Raw genomic sequence first — 19,856 nt, 5'->3', positions numbered from 1 at the left:
TGTCACTAATACAATATATTTTCTGTTATACCACATCACTTAGCTATTGAAACAATTCAATTTCATTTAGAACAATATAGCTCCTACACTACTGAATTAAAACAATTCATCATAGCCATAGCCAGAATTATTTTTCTTTCAATTCAAAGTTATATTTACAGGTAGAAGGTGCCACAATATGTTCTAAATTTTCACAGTCGTTAGCTATTCAGTATATGGCATGGTGGGAGGAGAAATCTATCTTTAATACTAATAATCCATATTTTGAAAGCTTGGTATGGTATGGACCATATGTCGACGACTTGCTCTTTGTAAGGCCGGGCTACTTATTGGTCATACCCAAATTTGTTTAATTTTTGAACTACAATGAATATATTTTCCACTTCACATCTAGTACTCCCACTACAAACATTTTCTTTCTAGATATTATTTTCAAGGCAATAGAGAGACAGGCAAAGTACATGCTTCTCTCTTCAAAATAGAAATACAGGGGAAGGGGCAGCAAATTGATGGATTGGATCAGGGATGGCAATGGAGACATTGGGGATAGCTGACAAAGTGGAATCATGGGAATCGATAGACAAACTGGAAAGAACAGACAGAGACACAAGGGAAAGTATTGACAATTTGGTAGATGAGGGTGGAGGTGGTGGGTTCAATGTGGGAATAGTTTTTTGGCTCCTGGTTTTTATCCTGGTGGCAATATTTTTTTTGGGACCTCGCTTTCCTTGGCTGAGTGGGAGTGGTGGCCTCTGTAGCAGTTATCTGGCATGGTGCTGGACTGGGCTGCATTGTGGATATTGATGGCTGCAGGGGTGCTGTAGTGGGCAGGGGTGCTCTAGTGGGCAGGGGTGGTGGACTGGGCAGCATCGTTGATACTGCTGGCTGCATGGGTGCTGGACTCTGGAGCATGGTGGATGCTGCTGGATGCAGGGTTGATGAGAACTTGGCAGCGTGGTTGCTCTGTGAACTGGAGGCGGTGGTTGTGGCAGATATTTTGGTGCTGTGGGAGCTGGAAAGTAGATTGGTTGCTGGGAATATCCTCTGGCCTGTTGATTGAAGGTTTCTGACTGCTGCTGCTGCAATGCGTGGCTGCAAGCAACCTGGCAGGCCTGCATGATATTCAGCTGGAGTTGAGGGGTAAAGTTTTTTGACACGCTAAACTCAATTGCAGAAAAAAATGTTGCACCGGTCTCTTAAGGTCGGCTTCCAGGTGGTCAAGGTGTTTATTGACTTCTTTGAACCGACTCTTCACTCTGTCAGCAATCAATCTAATCCCATCCTGGAAGACAGAGCTTAATTGCATAAACTTGGGCATGCCTGACCTCTCCCAGGCCCTTTGCTACTGACGAGAAGACCCAGCAAAAGCAGCGGCACAGGGTTGGGAGAGGGGAAAGACTGATGGACCGGCTGCCTCTTCCCCAGCCTGTGAAGACTGCAAGGTTGCTCATTGGCTGGTGGATGATTGGGACTGCATCTGTTCAGTGGCTGGTAGGTGAGGTGCCGCTTCAACAAAGGATGATCCGGGTTATGTTGTGCTGCACCAGGTTCTGTGTGGAGAGGAGGAAAACATTAGTGAAAAAATCAAGGTTGTGTTGTGCTGCTCCAGGTTCTGTGTGGGTAAAAAAATTAAACATCATTCAAAAGAAAAAAATAAATATATACATACCGTTCAAATGTTTAGGGTCAATTAGAAATTTCCTTACTTTTTTAAAGAAAAACACAGTTTTTTCCAATGAACCTAACATTAAATGATACAGAAATACACTCTATACATTGCTAATGTGGTAAATGACTATTCTAGCTGCAAAAGTCTGGTTTGTAATGCAATATCTTCATAGGTGTATAGAGGCCCATTTCAAATAACCATCACTCCAGTGTTCTTATAGTACTTTGTGTTTGCTAACTGTGTAAGAAGGCTAATGGATGGTTAGAATACCCTTGAAAACCCTTGTGCAAGTATGTTAGCACAGCTGAAAACAGTTTGGCTGATTAGAGAAGCTATACACCTGACCTTCCTTTGAGCTAGTTGAGAATCTGGAGCATTACATTTGTTGGTTCCATTAACCCTTTTCTGCCATATGACGTACTATCCCATCCATGTGCCCTGGGACTTAGTTTCCAAGGATGGGATAGTACATCATAGCAATCAGCGGCGCCCCCCGGGGGAGCGCTGCTGATCGTGGCCAGGTGTCAGCTGATTATCACAGCTGACACCCGGCACTATGTGCCAGGGGCGGTCACGGACCACCCCCGGCACGTTAACCCCTGGCACACTGCGATCAAACATGATCGCAGTGTACCGGGGGATTAGGGAAGCAGCGTCAGGGAGAGGTCTCCCTCTGTGCTTCCCTGAGACCCCCAGCGCAGCGTGATGTGCTGCGCTGCTCTGGGGGCCTCTTTCCCTGCAGGTCTCTGGATAAAATATGGCCGCAGGGGCCTTCGGGGGCCTGCAGGGAGGCGGCTTCCTCAGTGCCTGCAGAGAGCAGGTAGTAAGGAAGCCTCTGCAGCTCCTGTCAGATTGCTGACACATCGATCTGATACATGACAGTGATGTCCCCCCGGGACAATGTAATAAAGTGAAAAAAACACGTGCAAAAATAATTTATAAAAAAATCGTTAAATAAATTTAAAAATAAAATATTCCCCAATAAATTCATTTTTTGGAAATAAAAAATACAATAAAAGTACACATATTTAGTATCGCCGCGTCCGTAACGACCCGCCCTATAAAACTGTCCCACTACTTAATGCCTTTAGCGAACCCCTTAAAAAATAAAAATAAAAAAGTAAAAAACAATGCTTTATCATCATATCGCAAAACAAAAAGTGCAATAACGCGCGTTCAAAAAGACAAATATATATAACCATGGTACCGCTGAAAAGGTCATATTGTCCTGCAAAAAACAAGCCACCACACAGCATCATCAGTGAAAAAATAAAAAAGTTATAGCTCGCAGAATAAAGTGATGCAAAAATAATTATTTTTTATATAAAATTGTTTTTATTGTATAAAAGCGCCAAAACATAAAAAAGACATAAATGAGGCATTGCTGTAATCGTACTGACCCGAAGAATAAAACCGCTTTATCAATTTTACCGGACGCGGAATGATGTAAACGCACCCCCAAAAGAAATTCATGAAATTATGGTTTTTGTTCATTCTGCATCCCAAAAATCAGAATAAAAAGCGATCAAAAAATGTCACATGCCCGAAAATGATACCAATAATAACGACAACTCGTCCCGCAAAAAATAAGACCTCACTTAACTCAGTGGGTCAAAATAAGGAAAGATTATAGCTCTCAAAATGTGGTGATGCAAAAACTATTTTAGCGTGTGATAGCTGCCAAACATAAAAACCAAAAATAAATAGGAAATCAAACCCTCCTTTATCTCCCCCTTAGTCAGGGAAAAATAATAAAATTGAAAAAAATTTATTTATTTCCATTTTCCCATTAGGGCTAGGGTTAGAGTTAGGGCTAGGGTTAGGGCTGAGATTAGGGTTAGGGGTGTGTTGGGGTTAGGGTTGGAGATAGAATTGGGGGATTTCCACTGTTTAGGCACATCAGGGGCTCTACAAAAGCGACATGGCATCTGATCTCAATTCCAGCCAATTCTGCGTTGAAAAAGTCAAACGGTGCTCCATCCCTTCCAAGCTCTGCCATGCACCCAAACAGTGTTTTACCACCACATATGGGGTATAAGCCAACTCAGGACAAATTGCAAAACAACTTCTGGGTCCAATTTCTCCTGTTACCCTTAGGAAAATAAAAAATTGGGGGCAAAAATATCATTTTTGTTGAAAAAAATATGATTTTTTTTATTTTCATGCCCGGGCGTCTTTGAAGCACTTGGGGGTTCAAAATTCTCACTACACATCTAGATAAGTTCATTGGGGGGTCTAGTTTCCAAAATGGGGTCACTGGTGGGGGTTTCAACAGTTTAGGCACATCAGAGGCTCTCCAAACGTGACATGACACCCGCAGACCATTCCATCAAAATCTGCATTCCAAAACGTCACTACTTCCATTTCGAGCCCCGACGTGTGACCATACAATAGTTTTCTCCCACATTTGGGATATCAGCGTACTCAGGACAAATTGGACAACAACTTTTGGGGTCCAATTTCTCCTGTTACCCTTGGCAAAATAAAAAAAAAAATTGGGACTAAAAGATCATGTTTGTGGAAAAAATATGATTTTTTATTTTCATGCCCGGGCGTTATAAACTTCTGTGAAGCCCTTGGGGGTTCAAAGTGCTCACCACACATCTAGATAAGTTCCTTGGGGGAAGTCTAGTTTCCAAAATGGTGTCATTTGTGGGGTTTTACACTGTTTAGGCACATCAGGAGCTTTCCAAATGCGACATGGCGTCCGATCTCAATTCCAGCCAAAAAGTCAAATGGCGCTGCTTCCCTTCCAAGCACTGCCTTGAGCCCAAACAGTTATTTACACCCACATATGGAGTATCAGCATACTCAGGACAAATTGAACAATAACTTTTGGGGTCCTGTTACCTTTGGGAAATTAAAAATTGGTGAAAAGATCATTTTTTGTGGAAAAAATATGATTTTTTAATTGTACAACTGTACGTTTTAAACTTCTGTGAAACCCTTGGGGGTTCAAAGTTCTCACCACATATCTAGAGAAGTTCCTTGGGGGGGTCTAGTTTCCAAAATGGGGTCACTGGTGGTGGTTTCCACTGTTTAGGCACATTAGGGGCTCTCCAAACGTGATATGGCGTCCGATCTGAATTCCAGCCAATTTTGCATTGAAAAAGTCAAACAGCACTCCTTCCCTTCTGAGCTCTGCCATGCGCCGAAACAGTGGTTCCCGCACATATCAGGTATCAGCGTACTCAGGACAAATTGCACAATAAGTTTTGCAGTCCAATTTCTCCTGTTACCCTTGGTAAAATAAAAAAATTGGACCTTAATTTTTTTGTGAAAAAAAGTTAAATGTTCATTTTTTTGTTAAACATTCAGAAAATTCCTGTGAAGCACCTGAAGGGTTAATAAACTTCTTGAATGTGGTTTTGAGTACCTTGAGGGGTGCAGTTTTTCGAATGGTGTCACTTTTGGGTATTTTCTATCATATAGACCCCTCAAAGTGACTTCAAATGTGATGTGGTCCCTAAAAATAAAATGGTCTTGTAAAAATGAGAAATCGCTGGTCAACTTTTAACCCTTATAACTTCCTAACAAAAAATAATTTTAGTTCCAAACATGTCCTGATGTAAAGTAAACATGTGGGAAATGTTATTTATTTAGTTTTTGTGTGCCATATCTCTGTGATTTAAGGGCATAAAAATTCAAAGTTGAAAAATTGCAAAATTTTCAAAATTTTCGCTAAATTTCTATTTTTTTCACAAATAAACGCAAGTTATATGAAGAAATTTTACCACTAACATGAAGTACAATATGCCACGAGAAAACAATGTCAGAATCACTGGGATCCATGGACGCATTCCAGAGTTATGACCTCATAAAAGGACAGTGGTCAGAATTGTAAAAATTGGTCCGGTCATTAAGGTGCAAACCACCCTTGGGTGTAAAGGGGTTAAACTCTCAAAATGGCCAGAAAAAAAGGACTTTCATGTGAAACTCGACAGTCTATTCTTGTTCTTAGAAGTGAAGGCTATTCCTTGTGAGAAATTGCCAAGAAACTGAAAATTTCCTACAATGGTGTGTACTTCTCTCGTCAGAGGAGAGCACAAACAGGCTCTAACAAGAGTAGAAAGAGAAGTAGGAGGCCCCACTGCACAACTGAGCAACAAGACAGGTACATTAGAGCCTGTAGTTTGAGAAATCGACCCCACACAGGTCCTCAACTGGCAGCTTCCATAAATTTTACACAAAACGCCAGTGTCAACGTCTACAGTGAAGAGGTGACTCCGGGATGCTGGCCTTCAGAGCAGAGTGGCAAAGAAAAAACCATATCTGAGACTGGCTAATAAAGGGAAAAGAATAATATGGGCAAAAGAACACAGATATTGGACAGAGGAAGATTGGAAAAAAGTGTTATGGACAGATGAGTTTGAGGTGTTTGGATCACACAGAACATTTGTGAGATGCAGAACAACTGAAAAGATGCTGGAAGAGTGCCGGACGCCATCTGTCAAGCATGGTGGAGGTAATGTGATGGTCTGGGGTTGCTTTGGTGCTGGTAAAGTGGGAGATTTGTACAACATAAAAGGGATTTTAAATAAGGAAGGCTATCACTCTATTTTGCAACGCCATGCCATACCCTATGGACAGTGCTTGATTGGAGCCAATTTCATCCTATAACAGGACATTGACCCAAAGCACACCTCCAAATTATGCAAGAACTATTTAGGTAAGAAGCAGGCAGCTGGTATTCTATCTGTAATAGAGTGGCCAGCCCAGTCACCAGATCTCAACCCCATTGAGCTGTTGTGGGAGCAGCTTGACCTTATGGTACGCAAAAAGTGCCCATAAAGCCAAACCAACTTGTGGTAGGAGCTTCTGGAAGCATGGGGTAAAATTTCTCCAGATTACCTCAGCAAATTAACTGCTAGAATGTCAAAGGTCTGCAATGCTGTAAATGCTGTAAAGGGAGCATTCTTTGACGAAAGCAACGTTGAAGGAGAAAATTAGTATTTCAAATAAAAATCTTTTTTTCAAACATTTTCAATTTCTGGACTAGGTTTTAAATTTATTTGTCAACTCATTTGATTAATAAAAGTAAGAATTTTCATGGAAGACACAAAATTGTCTGGGTGACCTCAAACTTTTGAACTGTAGTGTATATACTTATGTTCACTGAGCAAGCGCAGGCCTCAGAAAGGCAAGGTCCGGGTGGTACTTTTATTTCCGGAACCTTGCAGCAGCACCACTTCAAACTCGAACCTCCTCTCTCATGTCCTTGTTGAAGTGGTCCTTCATCGAGCGCTAACAGATTTTGATTCGATTCACTGTGAAGGGGGAAAATAGAAATAATTAGAAAACAATGCACATCCATTCATAGGTTCACTGCCGTTTCAGACCACATTGCAATACTTACCAAAATCTGTTCTGGCACGCGGCGTGGCATGGTTCCAACCAGGCAGCAGCGATGTTGCCACTTCTACCCAGAGCCGTCGAATCACCACATTGTCCGAGTGCTGATGGTCATGGGTGTCCCGCAACGGTACTCACTCTTGCACAAGGTAAATAAGTTGCTCGTAGTCAATGTGGTTGTGAAACCTATAGATAAAATAGAAAAAAAGAATTTTAAGTAAAAATGAAAAAAATTGTATTACAACTCTGATGAAAAGAATACTTACACCCCATCTTTCCTCCTGAGACACATGAGACCGACAACCCTGGGAAGAATCATTTCCACTGGACTGCTCCTGCTCATCATCAGTGCCAGGTACCTGTAAAGAAATTAAATGATTTAACTAGAGTTGAGCGACTTTTGGTTTTTTAGGGTCGAGTTTCGTTTCGTGAAACCCGACTTTTCCAAAAGTCGGGTCGAGCAAGATCGTCCGATTATAGGGAAAAGTTGGGGTCGTCCCGAAACACGAAACCCAATGTAAGTCAATGGGGAATAAAAGTCGGCAGTGAGAGGAGGACAGGAAACACACCTACAGTGCCCATTTGAATGCCAAAAGCATCAATTCTTCTTACTTAAGCTTGTCAACCTTAATTAACTTCATAATACAAGTTACGCACTGAAAAATGGGGGTTATTTGGCTAAAGTTGTGGGGGGAGGGCTGGCTCCAGGTTTTCATGTGCCCTGGGCGAAAGAGCGCCCCTTTAACACATACCACAACTCATCATGCTCCGATACGGCAGAGAAATAGCGGTATAGTACAATGAAAAATACTTCACTTTTTACATCTCATGACAAGGCCCATCTATTTCTCCATACAGAATCATTGGTCCCATATAATGTTTGAAACAGTATATGATGAGCTCCACATAATGCTACAGTATATGTTGGTCCCCATGGATGAAGCTCCACTGTCTTATGGGCCCAAATAATGCTCCAAACATAATGGGCCCCATTTCTAATGCTCTAGTGTATAATGGGCCCTGTAAATGCTGCTCCAGTGTCTGATGTCCACCTTTGGAATGTTCCAGTGTATGGTGGGCCCCATCTATCATTCTCCAGAGTATAGTGCTCCCCAAAAATTGCTGTCCCAACATTGAAAACAATCAAATAAGTCTCCTCGCTAGGGAATCCCTGTACTAGTCTGGACTCCTCGTCGTCCCCATCTTCCATCTCACTGCACAGTATTTCAACCTTGCAAGTGCTGTGATCCTGAGCAAGCAGGGGTGGCCCACTCGTTGGCGACAGCACTGGCACAGGGCCTCTGATAGTACGGTGGTGTGTCTGATGGCGGGTGGGCCTAACCTGCACTTTCATCTGCAGCTTCCTCTTTGTCACCGTGTAAGATGGAACTGTATATGGGAAGGGTAACCTGAGTTTCATCAGGGTCAGATTCAGGCTGTGTAGCGTGCGAGGGGAATGTAGTGGTCTGGGTCAATGTACCAGCAGATTAATCGAGCAGTGGCTGGGCATCAGTGCACTTGTGTTGCCCCCTGGAGTACGGTCGCCACAGTGGCATTACCTTCTTCCTAGGGAGTGTGATGTCATGCTTGGGAGCAACGAAGGATCTCTCTAGCAGGTTAACTGATTGGGCGGCGTTATTCCCACGAGTCATGACCCTCCAAACAGCGTTCATGAAGGCAAAGTGTTTGTTTTACGTGGGCAGTATGGTTGCAAAGCTGAACCTTAAAGGAATGTCCAGAAGGGCACCACCAGGAGTGGAGCCTACGGTTAAATTCGACTCCACCTGGGAAACCTCAACCATGCCAGCTACAGAACAGATGCACACATTGCAAGCTTAATTCCGTTAACGAACGAGACTCCGTCATGCCCCGCGGTCCGAGTCTGGCTTACTAGAGGGACACGTGAGGCTCTGGCACATGAGATTGGCCAATAACTGGTGTGTCATGCCCTTACATGTCCGTGGCTGCATGTGCGCTACACTGAAAAGGCCAGCGTTTGTCGCTTACAGGTGCAGATAACCCGCTGAACAACGTTCGTGATGGGGATCACTGATTACAATTATTACCCGCGAACAATGATTTCCCAGTAAGTGCAGGTCAACCGCAGTTCCGGAATTAGGCCTAACCGTCATTCCTGAAAAAATGAAAAACTTACGTATGCAAACCACAGGTGCTGTAGCTTGCTTAACAGCTCGCCAGCCGTTCTCACGCCCAGTATGGATTACACGTGATTGCACAAAGGTGAGAAAGGGTACCGTATCCCCAGATAACATGTATGGATAGTGTACACATTCAAAATATATGTCTATACATCAGGAGGCAGGCTCAGACGGTGTTAGGCCCAGTATGGATTGCACGTGATTGCACAAAGGTTAGAAAGGGTACCGTATCCCCAGAAAACATGTATGGATAGCGTACACATTCAAAATATATGTCTATACATCAGGAGACAGGCTCAGACGGTGTTAGGCCCAGTATGGATTGCACGTGATTGCACAAAGGTTAGAAAGGGTACCGTATCCCCAGATAACATGTATGGATAGCGTACACATTCAAAATATATGTCTATACATCAGGAGGCAGGCTCAAACGGTGTCAGGCACAGTATGGATTTGACGGCCCAGACTACACAGCGGAGGAGCAGGGAGAGGTAAAGATTGCAAATGCTGGGGCCCTGCCCAAGCAAGGGGGGCCCACTCGTGGGCGTCGGTACTGGCACTGGGCCCCTCATAGTACGGCGGTGTGTCTGACGGCGGGTGTGCACCACCACCGTCAGAGACACTTGATTGCACTATGAGGGACCCTGTGCCAGTGCCCGCGCCCAAGATTCGGCCTACCCACCTGTCCAGGGCAACGGCACTCGCACGGTGTCGTGCGCTAGGTGGTGACCTCGGCCATGGGGGGGAGGCAGCACAGTTAGGGAGTTTTAGAAAGTGGCATATGTTGATGTTGGACATTCAGCTGATGCAAAAGGTGAAATAGGTCAAGTCCCAGGAAGAGGTGGACCAAAGCAAGCCATTTTTCTGTCACCCTATGTGTCATCAGGGGAAGGTGGGACAAAATCCTTGGAAACCCATGCACGGTTCATTGTAATGAAGGTTAGATCATCCACATTTTAGGTTGACAGACGGGTCCTTTTTTCTGTCAGGATTGATCCAGCTGCACTGAAGACTCTTTCCGATAGCACACTTGCAGCTGGGCAAGCAAGCTCCTGTAAGGCATATTGTGCCAATTCAGGCCAGGTGTCCAGTTTAGCGGCCCAATAGTCAAAGGGGAATGACCTGTGTGGGAGAACATCGATATGGGAGGAAAAGTAGTTTGTAACCATAGTTGACAACTGCTGTCTCCTGTCACTTTCCATCGATGCAGTATTACCAGTTGTGTGAGCGGTAATTGAAAAATCAGTCCACAACATTGTCATGAAACCCCTGTCTCCAACGCCACTTCTGCTGTGTGCACCACGAACACCTCTGCCAAGCTGCCCCTGGCCCGTACGGCTCGTGTGAGAACCATCACCGCTGCTGTGTGCTGGGAATGCCTCAAGCAACCGATTTACCAGAGTTGCTTGTTTATTAGCCAATATTAGGTCAAGGTTCTCCTGTGGCATGATGTTTTGTAATTTGCCTTTATAGCGTGGATCCAGGATGCTGGCCAACCAGTAGTCGTCATCGTTCATCATTTTGGCAATGCGGGGGGGTCCCTTTTTAGGATCTGCAAGGCATAATCTGACATGTGGGCCAATGTTCCCGGTGTCAATGATGCACTGCGAGTGCTGGTTGGAGGAGCATTTTCTGGCAAATCCACATCCCTCCAGTCACGCACAAACCCTGTACCAGACCTTGCCACGCCAACATTTTCACTTGCCCCACGAGATGCATCCTCCTCCCCTAAGTAATCATCCCCATCCTCCTCCTCCTCCTCTTCTTCCTCCACCTCGTCCAGGAGAGGTCCCTGAGCAGACAATGGCTGAATGTCATCAAGGAATCCCTCCTCCTCATCAACATTGGCTGCAGAAGCCTGCTCCTTAAGGTGCGTCAAAGTTTGCATGAGCAGACGCATAAGTGGGATGCTCATGCTTAGGATGGCGTCGTCTGCGCTTACCAGCCGTGTGCATTCCTCAAAACACTGAAGGACTTTACAGAGGTCTTTCAGCTTCGACTACTGCACACCTGTCAACTCCATGTCTGCTCTCAAAGTGCCTGGCCGTGTATCCTCCCACAAATGCATTATGGCCTGCCTCTGCTCGCACAGCCGCTCCACCATGTGCAGGGTGGAGTTCCACCTTGTTGCAATGTCGATAATGAGGCGGTGGTTGGGAAGGTGGAGCAATCGCTGCAGCTTCTGCATACGAACGGAGTGTACAGGCGACCGGCGGATGTGCGCGCACAGTCTTCGCACCTTCTGGAGCAGGGCTGTTAACTCCGAATAATTTTTGAGGAAGCACTGTACCACCAGGTTCAAGGTGTGAGCCAAGCAAGGTATGTGGCTGAGTTTTGAAAGGGCTATGGCTGCCACAAAATTACGGCCATTATCACTAACTACCTTGCCTGCCTCAAGATGTACACTGCCCAGCCATGACTCAGTTTGTCGCTGAAAGTACTCGGCCAGCACCTCGGCGGTGTGTCTGTCGCCCAAACACATCATCTACAACACAGCCTGCTGACGCTTTCCACTAGCTGCTCGATAGGGGGACACATCGTGTGCAACAGTGGCAGCTGCAGATGGAGTGCTCGTACGACTGCGCTCTGTGGACGAGCTTTCGCTTCTGGAGGAGGAGGAGGAGGAGGGTCGAACGCCTACAGCCAACTGTTTCCTATACAGTGGGCTAGGCAGCACTGTCCCACCACCGCTGTCCCCTGTGGACCCTGCATCCACCACATTAACCCAGTGCGCAGTGATGGACACGTAACGGCCCTGGCCATGCCGACTGGACCATGCATCAGTTGTGAGGTGCACCTTTCCGCTCACTGACTGCTTGAGTGCATGGACAATGCGGTCTTTCACATGATGGTTGAGGGCTGGGATGGCTTTGCGAGAGAAGAAGTGGCGACTGGGTAGGTCATAGCGTGGTACTGCATAGGCCATGAGTTCGCGGAAAGCTGCGCTTTCCACCAACCGAAAGGGCATCATCTCAAACGAGATTAGTTTGGCAATGTGGGCGTTCAAACCCAGTGTACGCGGATGAGAGACTGAGTACTTTCTTGACCTACTCATAGTGTCTGGGAGGGTGAGCTGGACTTGAGAGCAGCATATGGTGGAAGTAGCGGTGGACAGGGCGGACTGAGAGAGGGTTGATGATGGTGATGGAGTTGTTGTTCTTTCTGATGGCCTAGAATCAGTCTTTCGTTGATATAACAGTGGGATTCCCTGACTGCTGTGGCATTGCAACGACACCTCAACATTTGCTGCTGTGCTAACCGGTGGGCTTACAGTGGGGGAAACAATGTAGCGTTGCTGACTACCTTCGTTGTGATCAGTTGCACATGTGGCACATGAGGTTTGGTGTTGTGTCCACGCTTGCAAGTGCATGCTGGTTAAATGTCTAAGCATGCAACTGGTATTCAAATTTTTCAGATTTTTCCCTCGGCTAAAGGTCTTTGCGCACTTTTTACAGATAACCTTGGCCTGATCATGAGGATTTTGTTCAAAAAAGTGCCACACTGCACTCTTCCTACTTTGGCAGACATTTTGCGGCCTAGCACGCTGTGATCTTTTGACCCTCTGGACAAGCTGTCCAGCAACTCTTTTGTTGTTTGGAACCTGTCTTTGGAGTGCTCCGGGCCTGCCAGATAACAGCTGTTGCGATGTCGATGTCTGCTGTGGATGCTCCTCATCTGAGCTATTGGAAGCAGCACCCTCTTCCCCCAATGGATGCCAATCTGGGTCAACAACTGGGTCATCCATCACCTCCTCTTCTATGTCATGTGCACCTTCCTCTGTGTCACCGTGTATGGTGGTATAGTGTGCGGGAAGGTGCACCTGAGTCTCATCAGGGTCAGAATCTGGCTCTGTACACTGCGAGGACAATGTAGTGCTCTGAGTGAATGTACCAGCAGAATCATCCATCAGCGGCTGTGCATCAGTGCACTCCATGTCAGATTCATCTTGGCCTGGGTAATTCACCATTTCACTTGATAATCCAGGCATGGTATGTGAAAACAACTCCATGGAGTAATCAGTAGTATGGCCTGCGTCATCCTTCAATCTTGGTTGGGGTGAAGGACACAAGGAAAGGTGTGGTTCATGAACACTAGCCTCCAATGACGACTCAGTGCTTTTACTTTTTACAACTGAAGAAGAGGACGCGATAGAGCTGGAGGCTGAGTCAGCAATGTAAGACAAAACTTTTTCCTGATGCTCTGGCTTTAAAAGCGGTTTGCCAACTCCTAGAAAACTAAGCGTTCGAGGCCTTATGTAGCCAGACGATGACGCAGGCTCAACACCTCCTGCATTTGGTCCTATTTTGCTCTTGCCACTACCATCAGATCCACCACCAACACCATCATTACCAGCTGCCAACCCCCGCCCAATTCCACGGCCTCTTCCACCAGCCTTCCTCATTTTTGGTAGAAATGTAGACAAAATCCAACAAACTATATAGTAATGTAAAACAAGGTACAAGGTGTCTATAGGACAGGGGAGATTATGAATTTCTGCAGACACTTATGGACACTGGACACTTCTGGATTGTGTGAGGCCCACTGAGTATCTGAGCGCTCTGTCACAGGCTCGATGGCAGAGCTGTGACCAAAGTGACTAGAGGATAAGGGAGATTTTTAATTTCTGCACACACTTGTGGACACTGGACACTTATGGATTGTGTGAGGCCCACTGAGAATCTGAGCGCTCTGTCACAGGCTCGATGGCAGAGCTGTGACCAAAGTGACTAGAGGATAAGGGAGATTTTTAATTTCTGCACACACTTGTGGACACTGGACACTTATGGATTGTGTGAGGCCCACTGAGTATCTGAGCGCTCTGTCACAGGCTCGATGGCAGAGCTGTGACCAAAGTGACTAGAGGATAAGGGAGATTTTTAATTTCTGCACACACTTGTGGACACTGGACACTTATGGATTGTGTGAGGCCCACTGAGTATCTGAGCGCTCTGTCACAGGCTCGATGGCAGAGCTGTGACCAAAGTGACTAGAGGATAAGGGAGATTTTTAATTTCTGCACACACTTGTAGACACTGGACACTTATGGATTGTGTGAGGCCCACTGAGTATCTGAGCGCTCTGTCACAGGCTCGATGGCAGAGCTGTGACCAAAGTGACTAGAGGATAAGGGAGATTTTTAATTTCTGCACACACTTGTGGACACTGGACACTTATGGATTGTGTGAGGCCCACTGAATATCTGAGCGCTATGTCACAGGCAGAAATTGGCTAGTATATCACAAACTACAAGGTGTATGTAGAATTGGGCAGAATTGGAATCTCCCTAGAGTGCAGGTCTGTAAGAACGGAACATGTCCTCGACTTATTCTCACAGAGTGACTCACTGATAGCTTCACTGTGGCTGTGGTAACAGCCATTACACGGTACTGTGTGAGGAGCGTACACCGCTGTATGGTGTGAAAAAATGCACGCTCAGTACCTCAGCAAGACAAAAAAAAAAATTGTGATTGCTTTTAAAAAAGCAGTTTGCGGAGCAGTGGGTAAACAGCAATGCAGGAATGTCAGGAAGCCTTAGAAGGCAGCCCAACAACCAACACCACTGATACACCACTATATAGCCTCCCCTTGCACTGCACAGTGACTGGTGTGTTGTACAGGCAAAATCGCTAGCAGCAGAAGCAGTTTTTTTTTCTTCTTCTCAGCAGGACAAAAAAAAAATTGTGATTGCTTTTAAAAAAGCAGTTTGCGGAGCAGTGGGTAAACAGCAATGCAGGAATGTCAGGAAGCCTTAGAAGGCAGCCCAACAACCAACACCACTGATACACCACTATATAGCCTCCCCTTGCACTGCACAGTGACTGGTGTGTTGTACAGGCAAAATCGCTAGCAGCAGAAGCAGTTTTTGGTGTCTTCTTCCCTGCCTAACGCTCTCCCTACAAAATCATCATCAGCAGCAGCTCTCTCTATTCTGAGATCAGCATCAGAAAAGAACAGAGAAGAAAAATTAAACTTGTAAAGATCCAAAAAGAACAGAGAAGAAAAATTAAACTTGTAAAGATCCAAAAACAATGTAGACCAAACCAAAAAGGACAACAATACTTACATTACAGGCAGTATTCTAACAGCACAGCAGTCAGCATAGACCAGGGACAGATGGCAGCAACAGGAGACAACCACAGCACCAGGAGACGACCACGAGAAAACTGATGCACCAGAAGACAACCAGAAGACACCCAAGGCACCAGAGAGTCAGCCAGTCTACAAGAAAAAGAAAAAGCATTCAGAGAAAGACATTTACAAAGCTTCTATACTTACATAGACACAGTGTTGTCCTCACCATGACAGAAAGCAGCACTAGGAGACGAACTGGAGAAAACCGCTGCACCAGGAGACAACAAGGAGACACCCACTGCACCAGAGAGTCAGCCAGTCTACAAGGAACAGAAAAAGCTTTCAGAGAGACAACATTTACAAATCTTCTATACTTAAATAGACAGTCTTGTCCTCACCACGACAGAAAGCAGCACTAGGAGACAAACTGGTGAAAACCGCTGCACCAGGAGGCAACCAGGAGCCATCCACTGCACCAGGACAGTCGACACGTCTAAAAGTAAAACAGAAAAAAAATAAATACAAAGTACAAACAACAGTGAGAGAGACAGACATTTTCTAAGGTTCTATACTTACCTAGCTATTGTTGTGGTATCATTCAGAGCCCAGAGAGTTAGGGTGTGTGCACACGCTGCAGATTCTGCTGCGGATCCACAGCGGATTTGGCCGCTGCGGATCCGCAGCAGTTTTTGCTGCGGTGTACAGTAGCATTCTACCCTATGAAAAAAAAACCTGCTGTGCAGACGTTGTGGAATTTTTCTCGCGGATTTGCTGCGGTTTCAAAACCGCAGAAAGAATTGACATGTCAATTCTTTCTGCGGATTCCGCTGCGGTTTGCCATCTCCTCCATTGTGGAGATGAAAAACCACAGGGCAAAACCGCAGGATAATCCACAGGTAATACCGCAGGTCTTTTGACCTGCAGATTTACCTGCAGATTTTACAAAATCCATGCGGCCAAATCCACAGAGCATTCCACAGCTTGTGCACATACCCTTATGGTCTTGCAGTGTCCACACTTCCTGTTATAGAGCTATCAATTAGCAGGTGGTTGAATCAGTTCTTGGACCAACTCATAATTACGCATGTGTATAGAACGCATGTGCGTATGCATGTCCTTGTGCATGCATGCGTTTTCATAGACAGTAATGCGTTTTTTTGACGCACTCATCCGCATGTGCATGAATACACATATTTGACGGATTTTTGCCGCTTCCAAAAATCCAACATGTTGCGTTCGCTGGACCCCGCTGCACGCCGAAAAACAACGCATGCGTACGCTGACACATGCGAACTGATGCAAATGCATGCCCCTGCGTACACCATGTTAAAGATAGGGAAACATGATGCATCCGGATTGCTGTGGATGAAACGCTGCGCAAACAGACACAAATGTGAAACCTGTGAAACCAGCCTAAGTGAGCTGAATAAGGGCATACACCTAGTCAATATTCAGAAAATGGTTACTGGAAGAAGATCAGAATACATTTATCATGTGATTCTAAAATGGTTGATCCAAAGATAGAGAAAAGCAGTATTCTGGTGACACACATTTAAGCTGTCATATACCTACATAATTTTAAAAATAAACCCTCAATTTATAGATCAGCACCATTATTTTGCAAACAATTCTTACCCTCTATGTTTGGGTATGTATTGTACAATGTAGATATAATAGTAGGCATTAGAGATTAGTGGTTTGATCCACAGAAGGTTAATTTTCTGGAATTTGCGATTTCCCACAAATTCAAACACTTTGAGATTCGATTTGCAGTTTTTCAAGTATCTCTCCTGTGGAGTGTAAGCTCTTATGGTAAGCAGGGTCCTCTCTCTCACCTGTGGAGTGCAAGCTCTTGTGGTCAGCAGGGTCCTCTTTATCTCTCTCCTGTGGAGTGTAAGCTCTTATGGCCAGCAGGGTCCTCACTCTCTTCCCCTCTCCCTCTCTCTCCTGTAGAGTGTTAAATGTTATGGTCAGCAGATAGTCTCTCTCCCTCTCCCTCTCTTTCTTTCTCTCTCCCCTATAGAATGTAAGCTCTTTAGATCAGCAGGTCCTTTTTCTCTCTCCTGTAGGGTGAAAGCTCTTATAGTCAAATATAATTTGGCAAAGCCAGCACATTTGAATTTCTAAAAATTTGCTCTTTTCTAATATTGTCATGGGGTTACCGTGGTGGAGCGGAGCCAGAAGATCGAAGCATCTGGTTGCTCCCACTCCGGCGCTGAGAAGAAGCACTTCATCTTCTTATTAAACGTGTTTATTTCTTCTGGCAGAACGGGGGTTGATCCAACCATGTTGGAGATCCCTGTTCTCTCCTGTACTTGGTTAGCCACTCCTTTTCCTATATAATCTGGGTTCTACTACTAAACCTCATTAGAGTTAGCTTTTTGCTGCATGGCTAAATTAGGGAGAGAAGTTGGTATCAGAAGGAGTGCTGGAGGAGTTATAAGATTCCTCTGTTATATGTGAGTGAAAGAGTGAGTGCAGTTTTCAGTTACCCCTTGTCTTTGTCGTCCTGTTGTCGGGTTGGCGTCCTGCGGTGCACTGTGGTGCCCCTTTCTCCCTTGGCGGGGGTTAGAGAACAGATGGAGGGCTAATTTAGGAGATAAGGCAAGGAGGGAGGCCCCGGAGTCTTTGCCATCTGACATATCTTGCGGAACAGAGCAAGATAGGTTGCCCCCTAGTGTTAGGGCCAAAAAAGGAGCCCCTTGTCCCAGGTCACTCCACAGCTGTGTCGTGATAATTATGCATACTTCATAGCTATATGTTTGCTGGTTGCTTGAGCTAGTTTTCAATTGATTCATAGCTCACTTTGTTCCATAGAATTAGGAAAGTTTTATTTTAGTTGATGTTGCAGTATATGAATATAAAGCTTATTTCTACGGAATAGATTGGGTATAGATTTAACACTTCCACAGAGTGATTTATCTTGGGAAATATAAGCCTTTTTGATATTTCGTCTACTGTACTTTGAAAGCTTTTGGCTTCAGCGTTTTAATTTTCAAGCAAGATAAATTCTGTCCAGCTGCTTAAAATAATTCAGCACTATAATTATTATGCTAATTGATTTTTCACGCTTTTTCTTTTTCTAGACTCTGCAAATGGGCATCAAACACTTCTCTGGGCTATTTGTCATGCTCTGTATAGGAATTGGAGTGTCCATTCTTACAACCATTGGAGAACATATTGTTTTTAGATTGGTCTTGCCAAGAATTAAAAAGAAATCAAAATTAAAATATTGGCTTCACACTAGTCAGGTATGTATAAACATATCATTCAGACAAGTAATATCCCGTTGAATATCAAGTGTACTCCAAAATACACAGCTAAAATTAACTGTAACCTATAGACTGTTCCTAGTGAATTTGTAATTTAAAGGGACTTTTTTCAAAATTAAAAGAAGAAATCAAAATATGTCTTAAATGTAGTTTTGAAATATATGCTAGCCTTAACCCCTGGAGGTATTTTCATTTTTGCGTTTTTGTTTTTCACTCCCTTTTTTCCCAGAGCCATAACTTTTTTTTACTTTTCTGTCAACATGACCATGCGAAGGCTTAGTTTTTGCAGGATGAGTTGTACTTTTGAACAAAACCGTTGGTTTTGCTATGTTGTGTACTAGAAAACGGGAAAAAAATTCCAAGTGCGGTGAAATTGCAAAAAAAAGTGCAATCATACACTTGTTTTTTGTTTGGCTTTTTTTACTAGGTTCACTAAATGCTAAAACTGACCTGCCTTTATGATTCTCTAGTTCTTTACGAGTTCATAGACACCAAACATGTCTAGGTTCTATTTTATCTAAATGGTGGAAAAAAATTTCAGTCTTTGTTAAAAATAAAAAATTGCACCCTTTTCCGATACCCGTAGCGTCTCCATTTTTGTTTAGTTGAGGGCTTATTTTTTGAGTGCTGAGCTGACGTTTTTAATTATACCATTTTGGTGCAGATACGTTCTTTTGATGCAACGTCGCGGCGACCAAAAAAAATGTAATTCTGGAGTTTTGACTTTTTTCTCGTTACGCCATTTAGAAGATCAGGTTAATCCTTTTTTATTGATAGATCTAGTAGTTAAGAGGGCTGGAATTGTGAATCGAGCAATTGGTCACACCATGGATCCCCTTTAGTATAATTGTTTCAATATAAAACAAAATAATTAAAATCTCTATCACAGATAAGATTTTTATAGGGTTCAAATCCCCTAAAAGAGTATATAATGGTTAAAACTGAGTATTCACAATCCCTTCAAATCTGGTCTTAGAAAGCTGGTTAAAAATTTAGACACTGGGGGATTTATTATCATTGTTATAAGATGAATTATTTTCTGAGACAATGAAAGTTGTGCAAAATGAACAACATTTATCAAAAAAATGTGTAGTGATAAATATTGTGCAGGTTACTCGATGCAGAACATGTTCTTCACTCTAGCCACCTTCATTGTTTTTCTCTTTTACATCATCCATTTGGAAAAAAAACCCAAGTAATAAAAAAGTGTTATATTTTAAGATTCTAGAGAGTTCTGACTACATTTACACAATGTGTATGGGAATATTTTTTAGGCAACTTCAACCACCTTGCCAATTAAATACTAATAATAACTAATATAACTAATAGCTA

General features: G+C 44.1%; 1 protein-coding gene across 3 annotated transcripts in view; it reads left to right on the top strand.

The window, feature by feature from the left end:
- The window catches only part of GRIN3A (glutamate ionotropic receptor NMDA type subunit 3A), an 822,030-nt gene that overhangs the window by 728,106 nt on the left and 74,068 nt on the right, over positions 1–19,856 (top strand). For all 3 annotated transcript variants that reach the window (XM_073552433.1, XM_073552434.1, XM_073552435.1), the window contains one exon: positions 18,339–18,503. In XM_073552433.1, the coding sequence (XP_073408534.1) occupies positions 18,339–18,503 (165 nt within the window). The remainder of the gene's footprint in view (positions 1–18,338; positions 18,504–19,856) is intronic.

This window comes from Dendrobates tinctorius, unplaced genomic scaffold (genome assembly GCF_039654945.1).
Source record: "Dendrobates tinctorius isolate UK_male_01 unplaced genomic scaffold, ASM3965494v1 ptg000191l, whole genome shotgun sequence".
Taxonomy (NCBI): domain Eukaryota; kingdom Metazoa; phylum Chordata; class Amphibia; order Anura; family Dendrobatidae; genus Dendrobates; species Dendrobates tinctorius.
This window is presented reverse-complemented; position numbering and strand designations above follow the sequence as displayed.